At 39.4% G+C, this 24,951-nt stretch overlaps 1 protein-coding gene across 5 annotated transcripts in view; it reads left to right on the top strand.

Annotated features, from left to right (window-relative positions):
- LOC139749438 (ATP-dependent DNA helicase DDX11) overlaps window positions 1–24,951 on the top strand; it is a 163,226-nt gene that overhangs the window by 50,669 nt on the left and 87,606 nt on the right. For all 5 annotated transcript variants that reach the window (XM_071663301.1, XM_071663297.1, XM_071663300.1 and 2 more), the window contains exons 12-15: window positions 4,967–5,142; window positions 11,301–11,439; window positions 18,033–18,270; window positions 24,670–24,880. In XM_071663301.1, coding sequence (XP_071519402.1) covers window positions 4,967–5,142; window positions 11,301–11,439; window positions 18,033–18,270; window positions 24,670–24,880 — 764 coding nt within the window. The remainder of the gene's footprint in view (window positions 1–4,966; window positions 5,143–11,300; window positions 11,440–18,032; window positions 18,271–24,669; window positions 24,881–24,951) is intronic.

The following is a 24,951-nucleotide window of genomic DNA, read 5'->3' as shown; positions in this document are numbered from 1 at the left end:
CCCTAACGTATGCAGCCATAACATGGGCATGGAATGAGTCACAGAGGTCAAGAATCCAGGCTGTAGGACCGAACCATTTGAGAAGAGCATGTGGTGTGACTAGATGAGATGAAAAAAGAAATGAAGTAGTATATGAGAGATGTGATTTAGTAGTGAATGCAAAGGGAATGAAATGTGGATTGATAGAGTGGGTGAAATGTAATACTTTGAGGTGGTTTGGGCATGTGGATAGAATGCAAGACTGGGAGTATACAAGGCGAGTGTATGATAGTATAATCAAAGGGATGGATGATAGTATAATTAAAGGGATTGGTGTGAGAGGAAGACCTCCTGTGACATGGACAAATGAGGTGGAAGATTACTGGAGGGAGAGAAATGGTGGAAGACTGTGTGGAATGGTGCATGCGAGGGAGGCATGTAAGGACAGGGATAAGTGGAGACTCTTTTGCCATGGCCTCCCCTTGATGGGAGTTTCTGGAGGGAATGGGCATCAGAGATATAGATAAATAGATAAACTTGTTTTTTGAAATGTACCATATCATAGTTATTGTGGAAAACTTGAGAGGGAAGAGAGTTCCCAAGCTTTGTGGTGTAGGGAAAGAAAAAATTATGAAAACAGCCCACCCTCAAGTTACCAATGGCCATGTATTAATCATGTGATATGGCAGCTTGCCAAGTATTGCGTGGTCTAGCGAGTGGTGGGTGCACACAAGCAGCCAGCTCTCAGGAACAAAAATGAAAGTGATACCTATAGAAGAGGGAAAGAGAATTAACGTTGTTGCAGAGGGTAAGTTGGTCAAGTTTTGAAGCTAAACTTGAAGTTTATAAGTCAGACTGCATTCAACTCAACTCATGTCAAGTAAGGATATGGAGATAGAACCACCCAGAGTGTGAGAGCAGCACTCTATGCAAGGATGGATCAATCCTTTGTATAAATAGAGCAACTGTTCAAATCTAAGCAGAATTCCAGTCTTTTTGAGGCAAACTTATCTCTTCTGTGATGTGGGGTTTCCAATATAGAGTGGATGTAACAGTATTACCAAACATGTTCATTGAGTTTAGAGGTGGAATTACAGGGTTGTCAAAGGAGAAAGGAAAGTTGAGAAAACAGGTGAAGAGAGAGAGAGAGTTAATAGCATAGAAAAGAATGCTTAGCTGACTCTAGTATTCAAAACAACAAAAGAATGCAATTGAAACATTGAAAGTAGGGGAAAGTATGAATATGACCTTAAGAAAATGCACAGAAAGTAAAGAATCAGTATGAGTCAGTATTCAGTTCAAGAAGGAAGCAGAATATTGATGAAGTATTTCATTAGTTTGATGAGAACGTCACCACTGATAAAGTAACTGAAAATGATATAATGACAGCACATGACAAACTCAGAGAAAAATCAGGATCAGGACCAGATGGAATTCCACTGATCTTTAAGAAATGGCAGAAATTAAAACCAGATCCAGATATGTTTTTGTTGATGCAACCGAGATGATGGCATTGTAATGAAAGTCCAGAGAATGGCCTAGTTGTCACCTATACATGATGGAGGAAATAAGCTTCTGTTAAAACATTATAGACCTGTAAGTTTGACATTGCATGTACTAAAAGTGTTTGAAAGAGGAATTAGGAAAAAAGTGTTAAAACAATGAACAGAAAATACATAATTGAAGGCCAGCACACATTTGTGCTCGGCAAAAGTACATAAACATAGCTGCTAGTGTAATATGAAAACATATGCAAAACACTTATGTAAGGAAAGAGAATGGACACTGCCTTTCTTGTGTTTGCCAAGGCCTTTGACAAATGGAATTGCAAGCATTTATTAGATAAAGTAGTGAAACAGAACATAAAAGGTGAATTAGGAAGATGGGTTAAGGAGTTTTTCACAGAATTCAAAGTAGTAGCAGATGAAGCTAACAGAGAAGAAAGATGTTTTATCAAGGGTGCCTTAAGGAAAGTATTAGGATTTATGCTGTTCATAATGATTTTACATAACTTAAACAAAGAGGTAAGACAGAGTAAGGGGATAAATTCAGAAGAGGACAACTAGAAAATGCAGAGTGACAGACATGACAAATGATGGATCTAGATACTCAGTGTACAGAAAACCCATTTGTAAAGATGACTTAGTTCACTATCTATCAGCACCTAGTGATAGACCCAAGACTAGGAGTGTTAATGTATTTATTCTGAAGGTCCTTAGAGTATGTACCCCAGAGTTCCTGAAGGGAATGAACACATCATTGAATGATTCTTGAAAGTGCATCAATCCTAGGGCCAGTTAGTTAAACTCAAAGGAAAGGCATGGGGAATCATGGATCTTCTGTCCAGATTTGTGATGACAGGAGAAACAACGGAAAGAGAGATGCTTGGTGATACCTAATTCAAGGTCGCCAACACAACAAAGATTTACAAATGACATTCATGAACTTGCATAAGATATTAGGAATAATGATAGGAAACATAGTGAGAACAGGAGAATACAATAACAACAAAAACAGTGAAATATGTAAGATCCACTTTAGCAGATGTGAGGGGAATTATTATGGTGAGATTGGGCTGGGCTTAGTGATAAGGTTAAAGGAACACAAAGTTGATGTCAGATACCACTCCACCACCAGTGCCTTAGTAGTAAAAGTAGATAAGGATAGGCACTTGCCATCATGGAGGGATGCAGAGCTTCTTCACCCAGGAATAGATGAGAAACAAGGAAAGAATTGGAAGCAGGCTCTATTGCTTCTAGAAAAAAAAGTATCACTAAAGCAGCTTGCTTCACTACAGTGTTGGCAGAAATGGTGCTCATTAATTAATTGGTCACTTTTATGGCAAGTGAGCTCCAGTAATGGAACAGTCAGGTAGAAGTCCTTCTCAGCATTCAGTTCTTTGATCCACTAGTTTTTTTATGTAAGTTTGTGTACCAGTCATAAGTGGTATTGGACTAAGTGTCGATGAGGTTCACCATTAGTGAAAAGTCACCTCTGGCAAGTTTGTATCACTGGGAGCACTGACTTTTCTCATTCCAAAGGAGTCCATTATTTCCCTGCTTCTTAGAAAGTGGTCCTTTGGAAATAGAAGTAAATACTTGTCATGAAATATCAGGAGGGTTAGTGACATCTGCTTAGTGAACCAGCACTTTATTGGGTGTCAAGTTGCACTCCTCTGGCTCAGGTAGCTGTCTTTTCTTTCTGCCTCTCTGACAGGTGGATTACTGGCATTCTTTCCACAAATGTACAGTCTCTGCTTGTCATATGTAACACTTGACTCATGCAGCTCATTCTTCATAACTAGATTTTCCTGCGATGAGACTATGTGCTAGCCCTGCCTTTTGGTAAAGTGGTTGGAGCTGTAGGTAGAAGTAGTAGGTAGGAACATTTTGACAGGATTATTAATTGGAAATAGTAGGTAGGAACATTAGGTAGGAGCCTTTGCAAACACTGCACTAGACTTGCTCTCTGCCAGTGGCCTGTTAAGGTTGAGGCACTAAAGGCTAAGAAGTAGCACTGGAGTTCTTTAGTTATGGAGAATCTGTTGCCATGGCCACCTCTTTGAGGGGTTTCCATTTGGAACAGGCATCAGAGATGTAGATAGATAGAGGTAGATATCATTGTTCTTTTGAAGAGGACTTTGCCGAAATTTGTTGAGAAAAATAAATGTCACTCTTGCTTTAATTGTCCTTGCTATCTTTTACCCATTTGTCATTATGGACAACTCTCAAAATACAAAAAGAGACATTTTATGAATGGTCAGAGGAGAACTTTATGGAATTCACTGGAGGGGTTGGAAAACAAAATCATGGAGACTCACAACACAGGGGTTACACCATACAGCAGGCTAACTGGAAAGGAAATTGGTGATGAAGACTGAGAGTAATCATAAATGAAAAGCTAGAATTTGAATAACATTGAAAAAACTGCATCAGTGAATTAAGTGATTGGTAGAGTGATGATGAGAACTTCCACCACAAGAAATAGGAAGCTTATGATTAGAATCTTGTGTTTACTTGAACAGTGAACTTAAATACTGCTGTGTTGTATGGTCACCAACAAAGCAGGCTGAAATCAGTAAACTGAAAGGAATTTAGAAACACATTACAAGTAGAATTGAAGGAAAGAAATATGAGCTATCATGAAAGGTTAAAAGAACTTGAGCTCTCCTGCACTGAAAGAAGAGAAGATGCATGATGATTTATGCAAGATAGCAAAATGAAGGGATTTAAGAAAGCATACTTTAACTACACATGTTTCAACATGGAAAAAACAGAGAAATTATGTCTCCAAGAAAAGCTATTAAACTAAAAGAGATGAAGCAAAAGTACAAGAGAGTCCAGTGGAAAAAAAAAGAGACAATGTCCAGTCAGTTTAAATAGATATGCTGCATGGAATAATTCAAGATTGCCAAATGTGTGATGAATATAATGGCGGCGAATAGCAATATTATTAAAGAAGCAAATTAAGCAGTTAATGCTTTGAGCTAGCCATACATAATGGCACAGTTTTATAGGAATGTGCTCTTTCATCTATCTCTGATATCATCAATCTGTTAGATTTTCCTTCTTATCCTTTCCTATCCATATAGTGTCAAGGTGGAATCATTCATATCACTGCTTTGACATGTCACATACATGTACTGCTATTATGTGAAATCTCAAAATTCAGATGCTGGGGGAATATTTATGAGCTGGATTTGCATAAGCTGCATTTTAATGTAATGGAAACACAAGTTTGGTTTAAGCTTTAGATTGTGCTGTTAGAAAGAGAATGTTAATGACTTGCAGAAAATGGGAAAGTTATCCTGTGGGTAAGGTTGACTGTTACAAAGGGAAGGATAGGTTGTATTTTTAGATTGTCATTAATAGTAAAACAGTTATTCATTTTATAGACTGTCAAGTGAAGACCCACAGTTTGTAATTTTCTACCATTCTCTTATTTCCAACAATGTCTTTAATTCTTAACATTGTCTTGTTTTTCTCAGGTTCAAAGGCTGCTAATAGCTTAGGCTCTAATGCTTTCAGCAGTCCGAGTACTAGCAGTAATGCTTCCCAGTCACAGATATTCACCGTATCTAAATTTTTATGTGACACTTTGACTGACAATCTGAACCTTTTCAAGTTGGTGCAGTACATCGAAAAAAGCAAAATTGCTCACAAGGTATGAACAAAGCAATTTTTTTTCTCTGTTTATTGGAGACAAAACGAATTTTCCAGTTCTTTGTGCTGTATCAAATGAATTGTTATGTGAAGGGCAAATTGGCCCATGCACTGCCTTTCCAATATAATCCTTTCCTTGTTAGACTTCATAAATTTTTTTATGTTACCCTATCTTTTTGCTCTACCTGCTTTGTCTTTGCCTCACTGTCGTTCGTCTTTTCCCTCATGTTTATTTCATTAGGCTGATATGTATTTTCTTAATCTTTCTTTTTACATCCATTCCTTTCATATATCTTGATAATCAGTCAACCAGCCTGTGCTCTTTCACTCATCCATTATTTGTTCCTCATATTATTTTGGCAGCCTTATGTCTCATGCCATCTCATCCTATGACTTCATGTTCCAATCTAAGGCTTCCTTAGATAGATATGGCATTAATAAGATTCATGCTGTGTTGCTTAGGTACCATTGATCACTGAACAAATGTTTGGAAGAAGGTTGCTCACTCTCACCTCACTCACATGCAATAACAGCATAGTTGTAAACAGGTTGCTTATGCATGTGATCAAGCATCTGTTTGCTCTGTATTTTACTGTGATAAGAGGGGATGTATTGTTGACTGGTTGGTAAGGTTATTTAATGTATGTATGACTCATGGTGAGGTGCCTGAGGATTGGCGGAATGCTTGCATAGTGCCATTGTACAAAGGCAAAGGGGATAAGAGTGAGTGCTCAAATTACAGAGGTATAAGTTTGTTGAGTATTCCTGGTAAATTATATGGGAGGGTATTGATTGAGAGGGTGAAGGCATGTACAGAGCATCAGATTGGGGAAGAGCAGTGTGGTTTCAGAAGTGGTAGAGGATGTGTGGATCAGGTGTTTGCTTTGAAGAATGTATGTGAGAAATACTTAGAAAAGCAAATGGATTTGTATGTAGCATTTATGGATCTGGAGAAGGCATATGATAGAGTTGATAGAGATGCTCTGTGGAAGGTATTAAGAATATATGGTGTGGGAGGCAAGTTGTTAGAAGCAGTGAAAAGTTTTTATCGAGGATGTAAGGCATGTGTACGTGTAGGAAGAGAGGAAAGTGATTGGTTCTCAGTGAATGTAGGTTTGCGGCAGGGGTGTGTGATGTCTCCATGGTTGTTTAATTTGTTTATGGATGGGGTTGTTAGGGAGGTAAATGCAAGAGTTTTGGAAAGAGGGGCAAGTATGAAGTCTGTTGGGGATGAGAGAGCTTGGGAAGTGAGTCAGTTGTTGTTCGCTGATGATACAGCGCTGGTGGCGGATTCATGTGAGAAACTGCAGAAGCTGGTGACGGAGTTTGGTAAAGTGTGTGGAAGAAGAAAGTTAAGAGTAAATGTCAATAAGAGCAAGGTTATTAGGTACAGTAGGGTTGAGGGTCAAGTCAATTGGGAGGTGAGTTTGAATGGTGAGAGGCTGGAGGAAGTGAAGTGTTTTAGATATCTGGGAGTGGATCTGTCAGCGGATGGAACCATGGAAGCGGAAGTGGATCATAGGGTGGGGGAGGGGGCGAAAATTTTGGGAGCCTTGAAAAATGTGTGGAAGTCGAGAACATTATCCCGGAAAGCAAAAATGGGTATGTTTGAAGGAATAGTAGTTCCAACAATGTTGTATGGTTGCGAGGCGTGGGCTATGGATAGAGTTGTGCGCAGGAGGATGGATGTGCTGGAAATGAGATGTTTGAGGACAATGTGTGGTGTGAGGTGGTTTGATCGAGTAAGTAACGTAAGGGTAAGAGAGATGTGTGGAAATAAAAAGTGCGTGGTTGAGAGAGCAGAAGAGGGTGTTTTGAAATGGTTTGGGCACATGGAGAGAATGAGTGAGGAAAGATTGACCAAGAGGATATATGTGTCGGAGGTGGAGGGAACGAGGAGAAGAGGGAGACCAAATTGGAGGTGGAAAGATGGAGTGAAAAGGATTTTGTGTGATCGGGGCCTGAACATGCAGGAGGGTGAAAGGAGGGCAAGGAATAGAGTGAATTGGAGCGATGTGGTATACAGGGGTTGACGTGCTGTCAGTGGATTGAATCAAGGCATGTGAAGCGTCTGGGGTAAACCATGGAAAGCTGTGTAGGTATGTATATTTGCGTGTGTGGACGTGTGTATGTACATGTGTATGGGGGGGGTTGGGCCATTTCTTTCGTCTGTTTCCTTGCGCTACCTCGCAAACGCGGGAGACAGCGACAAAGTATAAAAAAAAAAAAAAAAAAAAAAGAGGGGATGAATCTTCTTGAATACATCTAATTTTGAGAGATGAACATTGTTTTATCCTTACATTGAGTGAGTTTTTTCTCTAATGCTCTTAGGGGTCTGCCTGTGTTAGAGAAATAGGTTTTATTCCTTAAATAGAGTGAATTGGAACAATGTGGCATACTGGGTTTGAAATGCTGTCACTGGACAGAACCAGGCTCCACAGAAATCATGGAAAGGTCTGTAGGGCCTGGATTTTGATAGGGTTTTGGGTGCATTACATGTGACAGCCAGAGACTGAGTGTGAGTGCATGTGGCCATTTTTCGTCTGTTTCCTGGCACTAGTTCACTGATGCAGAGGGTGGTGATGTTCTTTCCTGTGGGGCATGTTGGCACCAGGAATGGATGAAGGTGAGCAAGTTTGAATTTTTTTTTTTATTATGCATAATCGCTGTTTCCCACATCAGCGAGGTAGTGCCAGGAAACAGACAAAGAAGGAATGGCCCATCCACTCATATACACATATATGTACATAAACACCCACATATGCTCATATACATACATATACATATCAACATATACCTACATATACATACACATACACAGACATTACCTACATACATATGTACATATACTTGCTTGCCTTCATCCATTCCTGTTTCTAACCCGCCCCATAGAAAAACAGCATCGCTATCCCCTGCTTCAGCGAGGCAGCACCAGGAATACAGACAAAAAGACCCCATTCATTTACATTCAGTCTCTAGCTCTCATGTTTAATGCACTGAAACCACAGCTCCCTTTTCACATCCAGGCCCCACAGACCTTTCCAGGGTTTAGCACAGACACTTCACATGCCCTGGTTCAGTCCATTGACAGCACATCGACCCTGGTATACCACATTCCAATTCATTCTATTCCTTTCAAACCTCTCACCCTCCTGTATGTTCAGGCCCTGATCACTCAAAATCTTTTTCACTCCATCCTTCCACCTCCAATTTGGTCTCCCCGCTTCTCCTTGTTCCTTCCATCTCTGACACATATATCCTCTTTGTCAATCTTTCCTCACTCATTTTCTCCATATGTCCGAACCATTTCAACACACCCTCTTCTGCTCTCTCAACCATACTCTTTTTATTTCCACACATCTCTCTTACCCTTTCATTACTTACTCAAGTAAACCACCTCACACCACTTATTGTCCTCAAACATCTCATTTTCACCACATCCGCCCTCCTCTGTACAACCCTATCTATAGCCCATGCCTCGCAGCTATATAACATTGTTGGAACTACTATTCCTTCAGACATACCCATTTTTGCTCTATAAGATAAAGTTCTCTCCTTCCACACATTCTCCATCGCTTCCAGAACCTTTCATCCCCTCCCCCACCCTGTGACTCACTTCTGCTTCCATGCTTCCATCAGCTGCTAAGTCCACTTCCAGATATCTAAAACACGTCACTTCCTCCAATTTTTCTCCATTCAGACTTACATCCCAATTAACTTGTCCCTCAACCCTACTGAACCTAATAACCTTGCTCTTATTCACATTTACTCTCAACTTTCTCCTTTCACACACTTTTCCAAACTCAGTCACCAACCTCTGCAGTTTCTCAAAGGAATCAGCCATTAGAGCTGTATCATTGGCAAACAACAACTGACTCACTTCCCAGGCCCTCTCATCCATGATAGACTGCATACTCGCCCCTCTCCCCAAAATTCTTGCACTTACCTCCCTATCCACCCCATCCATAAACAAATTAAATAACTATGGGGACATCACAACAGACTGCACAACAAACTGCATACTCTCCCCTCTCACCAAAACTCTTGCATTCACCTTCCTAACAACCCCATCCATAAACAAATTAAACAGCCATGGAAACCTCACACACCCCTGCCAATAGTAATAGCGTAAATCATTAGAAAGATGTATGGAAGAATGATTTTTTAAGTGGACTGAGCTTTTGAGATAACTATGCCTCCATATTAGGATAAACTATGATGTAACTGTAAAAGAAAAATGGCAGATTGTTAGTTGGTAGAGGCCCCTGGTAGTATGGTTGATTATGAAATGGAGAGAGACTGTGAGTAGCTAAAAAATTGAAATGATTAGTTTCCTTTGTATTCGTATTTAAGGTGATGATATAGATTAAGTGATTTTTATTATTTGCAATTGAAATGTTTGGATATTTATGAGGGTACAGGTGTGAATGGAGATGGTAGTCTTGTTTACCAGACTAACTTAACATGCAGAATAAAAAATTAAGAAATTCTCAATGATAGCATGGAAGTCTTTGTCTGATTTAGCACATTAGACATACGTTGAGGATTTGTATGCGAAGTGAAAGACTGTTTGCATTTGTTAAACCCTTGTGAATAGAAATTATGTGAAAGAGAGATAGAAATAGATTATATACTGGTACTGTTGTCAAAAGCATGATTGATATATGTTAGAGTACAGACAGACCTCTTTTAACACAACCATGTATAACAGGAGGGTGAAAGGAGGGCAAGGAATAGAGTGAATTGGAGCGATGTGGTATACCGGGGTTGACGTGCTGTCAGTGGATTGAATCAAGGCATGTGAAGCATCTGGGGTAAACCATGGAAAGCTGTGTAGGTATGTATATTTGCGTGTGTGGACGTATGTATATACATGTGTATGGGGGTGGGTTGGGCCATTTCTTTCGTCTGTTTCCTTGCGCTACCTCGCAAACGCGGGAGACAGCAGAAAAAAAAAAAAAAAAAAAAAATGTATAATAGATTTTTATTTAGCATACGTGAAAAATTTTTGCCTTATAAATACAGTGTGTATAATAGTCATTTAAAAACAAAACTAAAAAATCCATCAAACATAGAAGAAAAAGAACTAGAGAATACACCTGCTGCCGTATTTGTTCATATTTTCAAAGCCAGTTGTGTACCACTTGCCGTCATTTATTTCACTTCAGTCTCATTTGCTTTCTTTTAAGGTATTTCTTTTGTGTATGTAGATAACACTTGGAATCCAACAGGCAAGAAAAAAGCATGTGAGTGTGAGGATTGCTCGAGCATCCATGGAGTCCATAAAAGCAATTAATATAGACTTAAAGATGCAAGTGATATGCAGGGTTTAGGAAGGTGAGGGCTAGGCGAATGTGGGTCAGTCACTTTGATTAGCTTCCTTTGCTAATAAAACAATACAGTGAAAGGGTGAAAAGAAACAGCCAGTCCTAGCTTGCTACATATTTTCCCACACAAGGAAGAAGCCACTGGAGACAGTGTAGAGAAAGCCAGGAAGGTGCAAGAGTGCTGTCAGAGCATGGAAGCAGTGATGAACACTGCAAGCTCCAACAAACTTGTGAATGTTGATTGAATTTTGGTTATATGGTATTTATATTAAATTAACAATGTGTTGATTTTATATATAAAACACCAGAAAAACAAAGCCAATTCTGTTACTGAAGGAAGCCATTCTCTAGCGCTTGTGGAAGAACTGATACTCTCAGGAACACATATCCATAGGCAACACTTTATAATGATTCCCTTTTCATAGATTTTTCAGAAACAAACATTCCTCAGGAACACGCCTCATGTGTTGTAATAAGTCTCTGTGTACTTGAGGTAAATAGATGAATAGGACACATTAACAGAGGTATATTTGAGAGACCTGAGTTGGAGTACATGGATAGGAAAATCAGAAATGAGGTAGAAAGACAAAAATGATTATTATATTTGAAGTAATCTTTATAGAGGTGCTAAAATTAAAGGTTGCAGAGAATGTTTTGCATTAACAACTGCTATGTAACAGAAGAGAGCTTTTAGGATGTGGTAAGACTGATGAGATATTCTTATTTTATGATGTGAGGACAGTGATCTAGGAATGTAATGCTGTTTAAGTATTCATATATATTTTTTTCATGATTTATATCATTTGACCTGATATGCCTTTTGTTTCCACAGTTACATTCCTTTAGTCAGCATTTCGAGGGATCAGTTGGTATTCATCATGAACAGAAGCCTGAATCATCTATGAAATCATCTACTTCTTCCTTCTTGGCCAAAATGGCTTCCCAGAAACCTGTGCAAAGGAAAGCAAAAGGTAACAAAACTTTTTGGAAGATTCTTTATATGTCTTTTTTTATAAATGCTGAGGAATGATGCTCATTTACTTAAGACAAGAAAAACTACATACAAACTGATGCACACACACACACACACACACACACACACACACACACACACACACACACACACACACACACACACACACACACACACACACACACACACACACACACAAAAGACACACACACACACAAAAAAAAAAAAGAGAGAGAGACACACACACACACACATTAGGAGACAGGGTTTAGATGTGGTTCAGATCATAGATTAAGTATCACATATACTAATGCATATAGACTGGTAGTAAATGGTTAAGAGCTGCAGTTTGTGAACATAGTCAAGGAGGTCGTCCTGGATAAAGTTGTAATAGTCAAAACCAAATTTCCTAAAAATACAAGGTCTAGACTAATCTATCAAGAGGGATATGCAACAACAAGGAGGATAAAGGGGATTGGATAACCTATTTAAGAAGTATGCAGTGGGAAGAATTACTGTCGGAAAGACAAATATAATGGTACTGGTAATTTACAACACTCCAAAAATTATCCAGAGCAGTTATACAATGGAACAATGAAGGAACAATCAGGATGGTGAAGGATGCAGCAAGACATTCACTGCATAAGGATTTTAAAGTCCTGATAATGGAGACATTCAGCTACAAGGAAACAGACTGGGAGAATTTAGACTAGTATATAGTCATGGACACATGAGTTCCTGGGATGTTTTATTCATACTTGTCAGTCATTTCTCACATTAGCCAGGCAGCACCAGGAACAGACAAAGAAAGGTTGCATTCGCTCACATTCATTCTGTATGTCATATGCAGTGCACTGATATCACAGACCCCTCTCAATAACCAGGCTTTATAGAACTTTCCATGATTTCCCCCACCCACTTCATATACCCTGGTTCAGTCCATTGATATGATATTGCTCCCTATATACCCTCATGCTTGTTCAGACAGTGCATCAAATTTTTTCCATTTCATGCTTCCAGTTTGATCTACCCCTGACGCATATATCATCTTTGTCAGCCCCTCCTCACTCATTCTTTCCATATATGCAAACTATTTCAGCACTCACTTTTCTTATTACCACACCTTTCTCTTACCCTTTTATTTCTTAATTGATCAAACCACCTCACACCACATATTGTCCTCAAACATTGTCCATCTGTACAATTTTGTGTCTTGAATGACTTACGTAATGGACAGCGATAAATTGTAGTAGAATAAGTGAGAGAGGCACCGTTTTGTTGAAATGCAGTGGGTGGCAGTGGATCTCATAAGACTTTGCTTTGGATGAAGTGAATCCATCTCTGCATGACTGAAATTATGATTTAGGTGGTGATAATCAAGGTAGTGATGATGATGGAGGTGGTGATGGTGTTGAGAGAGACTCTGGTAAGTGATGAGGTGGTGATGTGTTTATCAATTTCTTTGTTAACACTGGCTGCTGCACTATCAGACACTATTAAACAGCTAATGTCTATCCACAAAATTGATTGTGCGTATACATGGGCAACAGTGTGCTGTCTGAACATTACGTTTCTTAACATTTTGAAAGCAGAAAGGTATGGTGACACACATTGGGGTTGTTGCCAAGCACTCCTAAGAAAGGCTGACAGTCAACCCATCTACACACCCACTGCCAAGCCAAGCTTTGTTTATCCTACCTTCCATTTTTTCAAACAACTGCCCCTTGAATGAATCATTACCTTATTGCTGTTAACTTCATGTTCTTCATGGTAGAAGCTTTTATCTTGTCTGCATTCTTAATGATGATTCTAACTATAGATGAAGTCAATTTGAAAGCATCGCTGATATCGACCTGACACTTACCAGCTTCTAACAGCCTAATGCATGTAATTTTACATCCAAGGAGATGCTTTTCGTAGGCACTTTTAATGCATTAGCAACAATAGAACGTGCAGGCCATTTTTATGAAATGATGGATAAAAAAGAGATTCAATAGTATGAATAAATTGGTGAGTCAGCAAGAATGTGTTCACAGTGTAAGGTCGACAAAATCTTTGTTTTACTAACAGAGGAGAGCACTTGGCACTGATTGGATGTGGGTGTATGTGTGTATAGCACCTTGATTGGCCAAGTGAGTATGGTGTAAGTGTTAGACTCATGATTTTGACCTTTTTTTTAGGTTTTTCATTGTTTTTCTAATCAAAACTAGAGCTTTAAGATACAAGTAAGAACTCGATAACAAAACAGCCCTCTCTGTGATAGGGCTAAATAGGGTGCTAGTGTCTATGGAAGGAGTTCTTGTTTTACCAGCCATTGCTTTGCTTCAATAATCAGAAAAGATGTTTTAAGAGAGTTTAAAAGGAATCAGTGCATCAGTGCGATGTGATGATGCAACAGTGACATTATGATTTCCATGCTCAAGTGAAAGAAGTCACTCAGCAAGTAATAATTCTTCATTTTCTCCTGTGCTTGAAGAATCTTGCCTCTCTGAGTTTGCCATGTGAATTAGAGGCTTGGAAGCAAGAAGGCATTCATGTGGTGCATTTTATCAAACAAAGGTCTCTCTTTTCTGGACTCTTCAGTTAAATGTGCCCCAGTGTTGAATTTTTATTCTGTACATATGTTGTACCACTCCAAGGTCAGGTTGCTATCACAAGGAAAGGTGCCTTATCAAGTGGTAGCATTAAGAGATGATTCTTAAAATTTTTCATTGGAGATATCATGCACTGGCCCCAAGGTTCCTAGAATCAAGGTGGATGCTGCAGATGGCCTAGCATGCAGGTGTTCAGTTTCTTGATTGCTTCAATATAAGGTCATGATCAGACAATGGTTGGTCAGTTAGAGAAGCTAACAGCTTTCAGTGGTAAATTAATCTGATTAGGAGGAAGTTGGAGGTAGGAGGAAAGTCTGCTTTTTTTACCAGTCATTTTGTTTCTAGATGATTAAGTAGTTTTATTCATTAACATCCAAAACATCATGATGGAGTACTTGGCTAAACTAATTATAGAATTTGGTTGTTCCTTGTTGAGAATATGATAGAATACAGCTAGGTGTGGAACCCAGTGTCAGCACAGAAGAATTGCTGAAAGATATTTCAAGCATCGAGATACAAAATAATGAAACCATGATTTTAAAAAGAAATTATTCAATACAGTCCATTTTGAGGGGCACAAGGAAGAGTTGGTTCTTTGAGGTGAAGGCTTCAAAATGCTCCTGCTCTTTGTTCTAACCTAATTGTGCAGGGTGGGATTTTCAGCTCTCACTTTCATGCATGCAAAGTTTTGAAACATATCTAGCCAGAGAATGACTTATGATGCAGACCATCTTCAATGACACTACATTTTGAGGAACTTATTTGAATAGTTCAAAGCCAGGGTTCTCTTTAGCCACATGTGGCTCTTAAGTAATAGTTCTTCTGAAAGTAATTTTAGTAAAGTTTCCCATTTATCATTGATATATTGTATTCTTATTCATTTTTATCTTTATCTCTTTCATCATTTCCCATTTATCATTTATTTATTGTATCTGTTTATTATTTTATTAACTATACATAATTGCTGTTTTCTGCATCACCAAGTAAGCACCAGGAAACATTCAAAGAATGGACCATCCACTCATATACACATATATATACATAAACGCCCACATATGCACATATACATACATATCTACTTATACATACATATATGCAGACATTACATACATACACATGTACAGATTCATACTTGCTTGCCTTCATCCATTCCTGTCGCTACCCCGCCCCACAGGAAAACAGCATCCCTATCCCCTGCTTCAGTGCAGCAGCAGCAGGAATACAGACAAAAAGGCCACATTCGTTCTAACTCAATCTTTAGCTGACGTGTAATGCACTGAAACCACAGCTCCCTATCCAGGCTCCACAGACCTCTCCATGGTTTACCCCAGATGCTTCATATGCCATGGTTCAATCCATTGACAGCATGTCGACCCCGGTATACCACATCATTCCAGTTCACACTATTCCTTACGCGCCTCTCACCCCCCTGTATGTTCAGGCCCCGACTCAAAATCTTTTTCACTCCATCCTTCTACCTCCAATTTATTTTTACTTCTTTTTTCACCTCTCATTTATCATTTATTCATTGTATCCCTATTAACTTTTATCTTTATCTCTTTTATCATTTACCATGTGCATATGTTAAGGTACGAGTGTCTGAGCTAGCCTTACAACTGGAATTTGGGTTACAGCGAAAAAAAGGTCAAGAACCGCTGTATTTATTAATAGGATGGCAGATATGGTGTGTCTGAGGCAAGGTGACATGTAGAGTGAGAGACATCTAATGAACTTTATGGTCCAGATAGAGCAGGTAAAGAAAATTTTGCATAAGATCAAGTGTGACAGTGTGGTAGAATTGGATGGGATTGCCAATGAGTTTCTAAAGAAAAGGTTCTGTCAGTGTCATTGATTTGTTATTCTGGCTATTCACCATTTGTATAATCCAGGTTGAGCTGCCTTAGGACTGGCAGAATCCATGCATAGTGCCCATATATAAAGGTGAGGGGACAAAATTGAATGTTTGTATAGCATAGGCATAAGTTTGTTGAGTATGCCTGTTAAGGTATTTGGTTGAGTGGTGATTGAAAGGGTCTTGGCATGCACAGAACATTTCACTGGGGAGTAGCAGTGTGGTTTTAAGAGAGGTAGAGGGTGTTTGTACCAGGTTTTAGCTTTGAAGAATTTACATGAGAAGCACTTGGAGAAAGAAATTGAATTGTGTATAGAATGTATGGATCTGGAAAAAGCACATGATAGGGTTGACAGAGATGCCTTGTGGAAGATGCTGCAAATATGTGCGGAAAATTGAAAGCTACTTAACGCTGTGTGGTTTATTTACCAGTAGAGTAATGCAAGACTTGTGTGCAGGTAGGAAGAGAGGATGATGTGGATACAGCTCTGTGTCAAGGATGCATGATGCCACCTTAGTTGTTTAATCTGTATATGGATGGAGTGATGAGGGAGGTGAATGAAATGATCCTAAGATGAGGAGCAGATTTGTGGTATGCTGAGGGTGAGAGGCTTGGGAGATGAATCATTTGCTGTTTGCATTTAACATGGCTTTGTTGGCAAACTGAGAGAACTTCCTGAAGTTGGTGAGATCTGCAGTATGCTGAGGGTGAGAGGCATGGGAGATGAATCATTTGCTGTTTGTATTTGACATGGCTTTGCTGGCAGATTGAGAGAATTTTCAGAAGTTGGTGACAGAGTTAAGGAGACTGTGTAAAAGGAGTAAGTTGGGTGTAACATGAATAGAATTAAGAAATGAGTTAAAGGAGGGAGATGAGACAGGATGGTGTGAGTGTAAGCTTGAATAGGAGGAACATGGGGGAAAAGAGGATGTGTCAGAGTGAGCATCATGATAAGGTGGGGAAGAGTGGATGTAACAGAGCAGGTATCATGATAGGGTGGGAGAGGAGGGGAGGTAAAGTCTTATGTGCATTAAGGTGTATGTGAGAAGAGAGGTTAGTGTCTACTGGGGCAAGATTGGTATTTCCGAAGATCTAGAAAGCAGACTAGGTTAAGATGATATGTTAGGACATATGTTTAGGATGAGTAAAGAAATACTGATTGAGGGAATTAGTATGTTGGAAGTGAAGGAGTGAAAGGATAGAGGGAGACCAAGAAGAAGATTGAAGGACACAGTGAAGGAGGCTTTTGGGTATTGGGGCCTTAACATTCTGGAGGGTGACAGACTTGCATGGGATAGATTGAATTCCATCAGTTTGGTATAAAGGGAGGGACATGCTATCATCATGCTGAACCTGGGCATCTGATACAATCAAGATAAACAATAGATTAGTATATGGGGCTTGGCTGTGGATGGCAGGCTCTGGTTTTGGTACATGACATTGTCATGCTAGAGTGGATGTGTGCAAGTGAAGCTATTGTTAATTTGTTCTTGACACTACCTTACTAAAGTAGGAGAAGTAATATGGCATGAGAAAATGTACATATAGATATATATCTTTTTCTTGCCCCAAGTTTGCCTTTTGTTGGTCTCCCTTAGCATACAGTAAGCTGGCCATGCCACTGGGTGGAACTACAAGTTAAGAAGGGTGGTGACATATGTATGCCTATGTAGAATGAGTGCAGGACAATTGAGGAGTAAGTATTTGGTGTCTTTATCGTGAATGTTTCAGCTTCAGCTGGGGTGATAGGTGGTCTTCAGAATATGTATAAGAGGATACCTTAGACTTACCCAGGTACATGCGTAATGGAGTGTAATTTCAGATGGATGTATGTCTGGTGGAGTGGAGTTTAAGACAGAGTCAGGCAGTGTGCTGTTTAATGTTTGCCAGGTCATTATTGGGTGTACATGTTAAGCCTGTTGTTTTAGGTGGGGGAAGGAGGATACCTAAGAATAGGTTAAACTGTGAAATAAGGGTTAGCTTTTTACTTCTCCTTGAGGTTTGATGGTTGGTTATGGAGGAGTTTTGATGTTTGGGCTTCTTATCTTTGTCAAAGAACTGAGTGCCAAACATATTAGAGTGAGGTTGTGTTGGAAGTTCCTTTGTTTTGTTTTACAGAGGTTGAATATATTTTTCATTTGCAGAAAATGTGCAGCCAGCTGTATCTGAGGTGAAAAAGATTCATGAACCAGAAGCAGAAGAGGAGGAGATTCTGTTAGGCTCTCCATTAATGCAGATAACTGAATTTCTGAGAGCTCTTTTGCACTGCACTGAGGATGGTCGTGTGGTTGTGAATGTTGGTTCCACTCACCGTAAATCATCAGTCAAGTATTTGCTTCTTAATCCAGCATCTCACTTCCATGATGTTGTTTCACAGTGCAGGTATATATGGCTGTACTTTCTTTGGTTTTTAAGCTCAGAATGTGTGCCAGGAACAGTGTTCCAGTATCATATTTCAAGGACTAGTTTGACAAGAGTGACTATATTTTTTTTTTCTTTGTCACTTTAACATTGGTATTGGTCATCCTGTCTACAGAATTACATTTAACTAAATTTAGCCAGTAATATTTTTGTCAGTACATAACTTTACTGTTCCCTTTGATTTTATTATTAACTCATCCAGGCATATGATATGGACATTCTAAAATGACTTCTTACTTGTAGACAAAGTGCGATGAGCATCTGAAAGAGTACTTGCTTAGTGGGTGTTAGAACACAGTTTTACCCTCCAGAATAAGGTGTATTCTTGAGGATTCACTGTTTCACCTATCATAAAGCTTGTTCACAGGACTCAAAGACTGTACCTTAAAGCAACCCATTCAGTCCTGTAGTGTTATTATGTGAAGATTGAGATGCTACCCAGCAGCCCCTCACCTACATTCAGTAATGCTTGCTGTTGCTGTTCAGACCTGTTGACTGTTGCTTGATATTGCCTTACAGTTTATTTATGTGTTTCAGGCATTTGAGGATGACAGATGTCTATTATAGCCTCTTATTTATGCATCAACTTCCCCATTATGGTCACAACCATAATGGGCTTGTAATGGTTAACCAAACCTTTATTTTTTGTATTTTACATTTTCTTTTATTATTTTGGAATGGTTTTATATCTCTACTTTAAACAGACAAATGTAACAGACAAAGTTTATATAACCATAGTGGATGTGCCTGCAGTACTTAGCATAATACAGAATTTTTAGACCATGAGTCTGGATTAGACAGGGGAAGTTCATAAGAACTAGTGTATGTTGCTAGAGAACTTGACATTATGAAGTGATGCCTTTTAAGTTAATCATAGTGCCACAGCTATTTATCAGGGTAATTTCAGGCCTTTTGATTAGACTTGACCTTACTAGAGTGGTAGGTCTCATATTTTCTGATTGTGATAAATTAAAAAAAACTATGTATTAGGCTAAGTAGCATACTTAATTACTCCTGCCCGAGGATAACCCTCCCCCTTCTCTCTCTTTCTTCCCTAGCACTCAGGAAACCAGTCACATCCCCTTGGAGGGACTATAGGTAAAAATGTCAGGTGATATTTGTTTGTCTTGATGGAATGATTGAAAGGCAAATGAGTAGTAGGTAATTGGTATCATGTAAGTTGCATCTTGAGTATGAGGGGTCTTGTGACATGTTTTATTGATGTTTATAATGTTGGAGGATTGGAGGTTTCCAGAGTACAGATGAGAACGTGTTTCTTACATGTCTGATGGGTTAGAATTTAAGAATGGGTTGGGAATGAGGGTGGTTTATTATTTGTATAGTCATTATTGTGTTGATATGTTTTGTTAGCATGGTATTTGTTGTGAATGTGGGTTCTGTAAATATAGGCTGCTGAAATTTGAATCAGAAGAGAGCTTTTTATTTATATTTGGGGTTTAGTGGGTGGTTATTAAATGGTTTGGGTGTGAGGGAGGTCAAGAGTTTCAAATATGGGTGATTGCTCAGAAAAGAATTCATAATGCTGAAATGGTTGCTCTCTGGCTACATCAGAGAGGTTAAAGTCTCTTATACCTGCCCAGTTCATGGTTATCTCTTCATGTGTTTATTTTATGAATTAAATTTCCATTACACTTGTGAATTACAGTGCTTTAGTTATTATTAGCAGGTGTGTTAGGATGCATGCCACATAATTTCTACAAAAGTTATTAGGATTGAATATTAAATGTAAGAATATACATGATTTTTATGCAGCTTACAGGAAAGTGAGTGGTTGCAGTATGCTTGGCAGTCCATATGCCTAGTTGGGTCATTTATGTTCTCATTAAAGGGTTTTACTTAAACCATGGCTTATGGGCCCCCATGGTAATCTTACTTGATCATCTTCAATTATCGAGTAGTAACAACTACTATGTTGTTGATTGGTTGGTAAGGATATTCACTGTTTGTATGGATTAGGGTGAAGTGGCTGAGGATTGGCAGAATGCATGCATAGTGCCATCGTACAAAGGCAAAGGGGATAAAGGTGAGTGTTCAAACTACTGGGGCGTGAGTTTGTTGAGTATTCCTGGGAATTTGTATGGGAGGGTATTGAATGAGAGGGTGAAAATATGTACAGAGTTTCAGACTTGGGAGGAGCAGTGTGGTTTCAGAAGTGATAGAGGATATATGGATCATATGTTTGCTTTGAAGAATGTGTGAGAGAAATACTTAGAAAAACAGATGGATTTGTATGTAGCATTTATGGATCTGGAGAAGGCATATGCTACCCCTAGCTTCAGTGAGGTAGTGCCAGGAAAAAGACAAAAAAAGACCATATTCGTTCACACTCATTCTTTACCTGTCATTTGTAATGCACTGAAACCATATCTCCCTGTCCACATCTGGGCCCCACAGACCTTTCCATGGTTTATCCCAGACACTTCACTCTATTCCTTACACACCTCTCACCCTTCTGTATGTTCAGGCCCTGATCACTCAAAATCTTTTTCACTCCATCCTTCCACCTCCAATTTGGTCTCCTGCTTCTCGTTGTTCCTCCACCTCTGACATATATATACTCTTTGTCAATCTTCCTCACTCATTTTCTGTATGTCCAAACCATTTTAACACACCCTCTTCTGCTCTCTCAACCACACTCTTTTTATTTCTACACATCTCACTTACCCTTTCATTTCTTATTCTATCAAACCACCTCACACCACATTTTGTCTTTAAACATTTTATTTCCAACATTATCCACCCTCCTCTGTACAACCCTATCTATATCCCACGGGTCACAACCATATAACATTGTTGGAACTACTATTCCTTCAAACTTACTCATTTTTGCTCCGAGGAAGCATTCTCTCCTTCCACACATTCTTCATCGCTCCCAGAACATTTGTTCCCTCCCCCACCCTGTGATTTACTTCCACTTCCATGGTTCCATCCTCTCCTGAGTTCACTCTCAGATACCTAAAACACTTCACTTCCTCCAATTTTTCTCCATTCAAACTTACATCCCAATTAATCTGTCCCTCAACCTATTGAGCCTAATAACCTTGCTCTTATTCACATTTACTCTCTTTTCACAAACTTTTTCAAGCTCAGTCACCAACCTCTGCAGTTTCTCACTTGAATCAGCAAGTTGTTGGTGAACAACAACTGACTCATTTTCCCGACCCTCTCATCCTCAACAGGTTGCATACTCGCCACTCTCTCCAAAACTCTTGCATTTACCTCTCTAACCATGGGAACCAGTCACTCTCCTCTCTTCCTACTCATACACATGCCTTACATCTGTGGTAAAAACTTTTCACTGCTTCTAGCAACTTACCTCCTTCACCATATACTCTTAATACCTTCCACAAAGCATTTCTATCAACCCTATCATATGCTTTCTCCAGATCCATTGATGCTACATACAGATCCATATGTTTTTCTAAATATTTTTCACACACGTTCTTCAAAGCAGACACCTTATAAACACATCCTTTACCATTTCTGAAACCACATTGCCCCTCTCCGTCAATACCCTCCCATATATTTTCCCAGGAATACTCAATAAACTTATGCCTCTTTAGTTTGAACACTCACATTTATCCCCTTTGCCTTCATACAATGGCACTATGCATGCATTCCATGGTTCCATTCACTGCTAAGTCCACTCCCAGATATCTAAAATGCTTCACATCCTCCAATTTTTCTCCATTCAAACTTACATCTCAACTAACTTTTCCCTTAACCCTGCTGAACCTAGTAACCTTGCACTTGTTCACAACTCTCAACTTTCTCCTTTCACTTACTTTTCCAAAGGATTAGAGTGAATTTGAACGTTGAGGTATACCGGGGTTGACATGCTGTCAGTGGATTGAACCAGGGCATGTGTAGCGTCTGGGGTAAACCATGGAAAGTTTTGTGGGGCCTGGATGTGGAAAGGGAGCTATGGTTTCGGTGCACTATACATGACAGCTAGAGACTGAGTGTGAACGAACGTGCCCTTTGTTGTCTTTTCCCAGTGCCACCTCATGCACATGGGGGGGGGAGGGGGTTGTCATTTCGTGTGTGGCGGGGTGGCGACGGGAATGAATAAAGGCAGCAAGTATGAATTATGTACATGTGTATATATGTATATGTATCCGTTGAAATGTATAGGTATGTATGTGTGTGTGTGGACGTGTATGTATATACATGTGTATGTGGGTGGGTTGGGCCATTCTTTTGTCTGTTTCCTTGCACTGCCTCGCTAATGCAGGAGACAGTGACAATGTATGATAAATAGATAATATATATGATATATATATAGGTAGGTATGTGTATTTTGCGTGTGTGGACGTATGTATATACATGTGTATGGGGGTGGGTTGGGCCATTTCTTTCGTCTGTTTCCTTGCGCTACCTCGCAAACGCGGGAGACAGCGACAAAGCAAAAAAAAAAAAAAAAAAAAATGTATAAAATAAATATGTATATGAATGTTAATGTGCTGAGAGGTGCAGCTGGAGGGATGTCTGATCATTATCTTGTGGAGGCAAAGATGAAGATTTGTAGAGGTTTTCAGAAAAGAAGAGAGAGTGTTAGGGTGAAGAGATTGGTGAGAGTAAGTGAGCTTGGGAAGGAGACTTGTGTGAGGAAGTACCAGGAGAGACTTAGTGCAGAATGGAAAAAGGTGAGAGCAGAGGACGTAAGTGGAGTAGGGAAGGAATGGGAAGTATTTAGGGAAGCAGTGATGGCTTGCACAAAAGATGCTTGTGGCATGAGAAACATGGAAGGTGGGCAGATTAGAAAGGGTAGTGAGTGGTGGGATGAAGAAGTAAGATTATTAGTGAAAGAGAAGAGAGAGGCGTTTGGACGATTTATGCAGGGAAATAGTGCAAATGACTGGGAGATGTATAAAAGAAAGAGGCAGGAGGTCAAGAGAAAGGTGCAAGAGGTGAAAAAGAGGGCAAATGAGAGTTGGGGTGAGAGAGTATCATTGAATTTTAGGGAGAATAAAAAGATGTTTTGGAAGGAGGTAAATAAAGTGCATAAGACGAGATCAAATGGGAACATCGGTGAAGGGGGCTAATGGGGAATTAATAACAAGTAGTGGTGATGTGAGAAGGAGAATAAGTGAGTATTTTGAAGGTTTGTTGAATGCGTTTGATGATAGAGTGGCAGATATAGGGTGTTTTGGTTGAGGTGGTGTGCGAAGTGAGAGGGTCAGGGAGAATGATATAGTAAACTGAGAGGAGGTATTGAAAGCTTTGCTGATGAAAGCCGGCAAGGTGGCAGGCTTGGATGGTATTGCACTGGAAATCATGAAAAAAGGGGGTGACTGTGTTGTTTACTGGTTTGTTAGGGTAATCAGTATATGTATGGCTCATGGTGAAGTACCTGAGGATTGGGAGAACGCATGCATAATGCCTTTGTACAAAGGCAAAGGGGATTAAGGTGAGTGTTCAAATTACAGAGGTCTTAAGTTTAATGAGTATTCCTGGGAAATTATATGGGAGGGTATTGACTGAGAGGGTGAAGGCATGTACAGAGCATCAGATTGGGGAAGGGCAGTGTGTTTTCAGAAGTGGTAGAGGATGTTTGGATCAGGTGTTTGCTTTGAAGAATGTATGTTAGAAATACTTAGAAAAGCAAATGGATTTGTATGTAGCATTTATGGATCTGGAGAAGGCATATGATAGAGTTGATAGAGATGCTCTGTGGAAGGTATTAAGAGTATGTGGTGAGGGAGGCAAGTTGCTAGAAGCATTAAAAGAATTTATTGAGGATGTAAGACATGTGAATGAGTAAGAAGAGAGGAAAGTGATTGGTTCTCAGTGAATGTTGGTTTGTGGCAGGGGTGCTTGATGTCTCTATGGTTGTTTAATTTGTTTATGGATGGGGTTTTCCAAAAGATGGAGCAGAGAAGGGGGCCAAGGAGGATATTCCCTCTAAGGCTCAGTTCTCTGTCCTTAGCATTACCTCGCTAATGTGAGAAATGGTGAATATGTATGAAAAACATTTATTTATTCATTTATTGATTTATTATAGTTGCCATGTGAAAATTATTTTGGATCATTGAGTTGGTAGTGTTTCCTGTTGTACCTTTGCTGTAGGTACAAGAAGTCAAAACATATTGACTATATACAAGTCAGCAGCAGTGAACTGATAAAGATATTTTACATAGGATACTGGTCATTATTGTTGAAACAGTTAAATAAGCTGAATTATTAGAGGAACACCAATTTAGTTTGATTCCATACTGAGGTCTGGGGAAAGATATGTTTGCAAAATCAGTGTAAGATATTCAGAAGGTAAAGAGAGATTGTATAGATATTTGAAAAATCATTGCTAAAGAGATGAACATGTGCCATATTCTTCCCCAGATCAGTGATTGTTGCCGGTGGAACCATGCGACCCGTGAGTGAATTCCGGGAGCAACTCTTCCTCTCAGCTGGTGCTGACCCAAGTCGAGTACATGAATTTTCATGTGGTCATGTCGTTCCTGGGGAACAGATAATGCCCATAGCTCTCACGAAGGGGCCTACAAATGTTACATTAGACTTTACCTATCAACACAGAGGAGACCCCAAAATGGTGAGTACTTAGAGAACTTACATATTGTTACATGAAACATGACTAACTGCTAATTATGTAGATATACTTCT

This window comes from Panulirus ornatus, chromosome 7 (genome assembly GCF_036320965.1).
Source record: "Panulirus ornatus isolate Po-2019 chromosome 7, ASM3632096v1, whole genome shotgun sequence".
NCBI classification, from domain to species: domain Eukaryota; kingdom Metazoa; phylum Arthropoda; class Malacostraca; order Decapoda; family Palinuridae; genus Panulirus; species Panulirus ornatus.
This window is presented reverse-complemented; position numbering and strand designations above follow the sequence as displayed.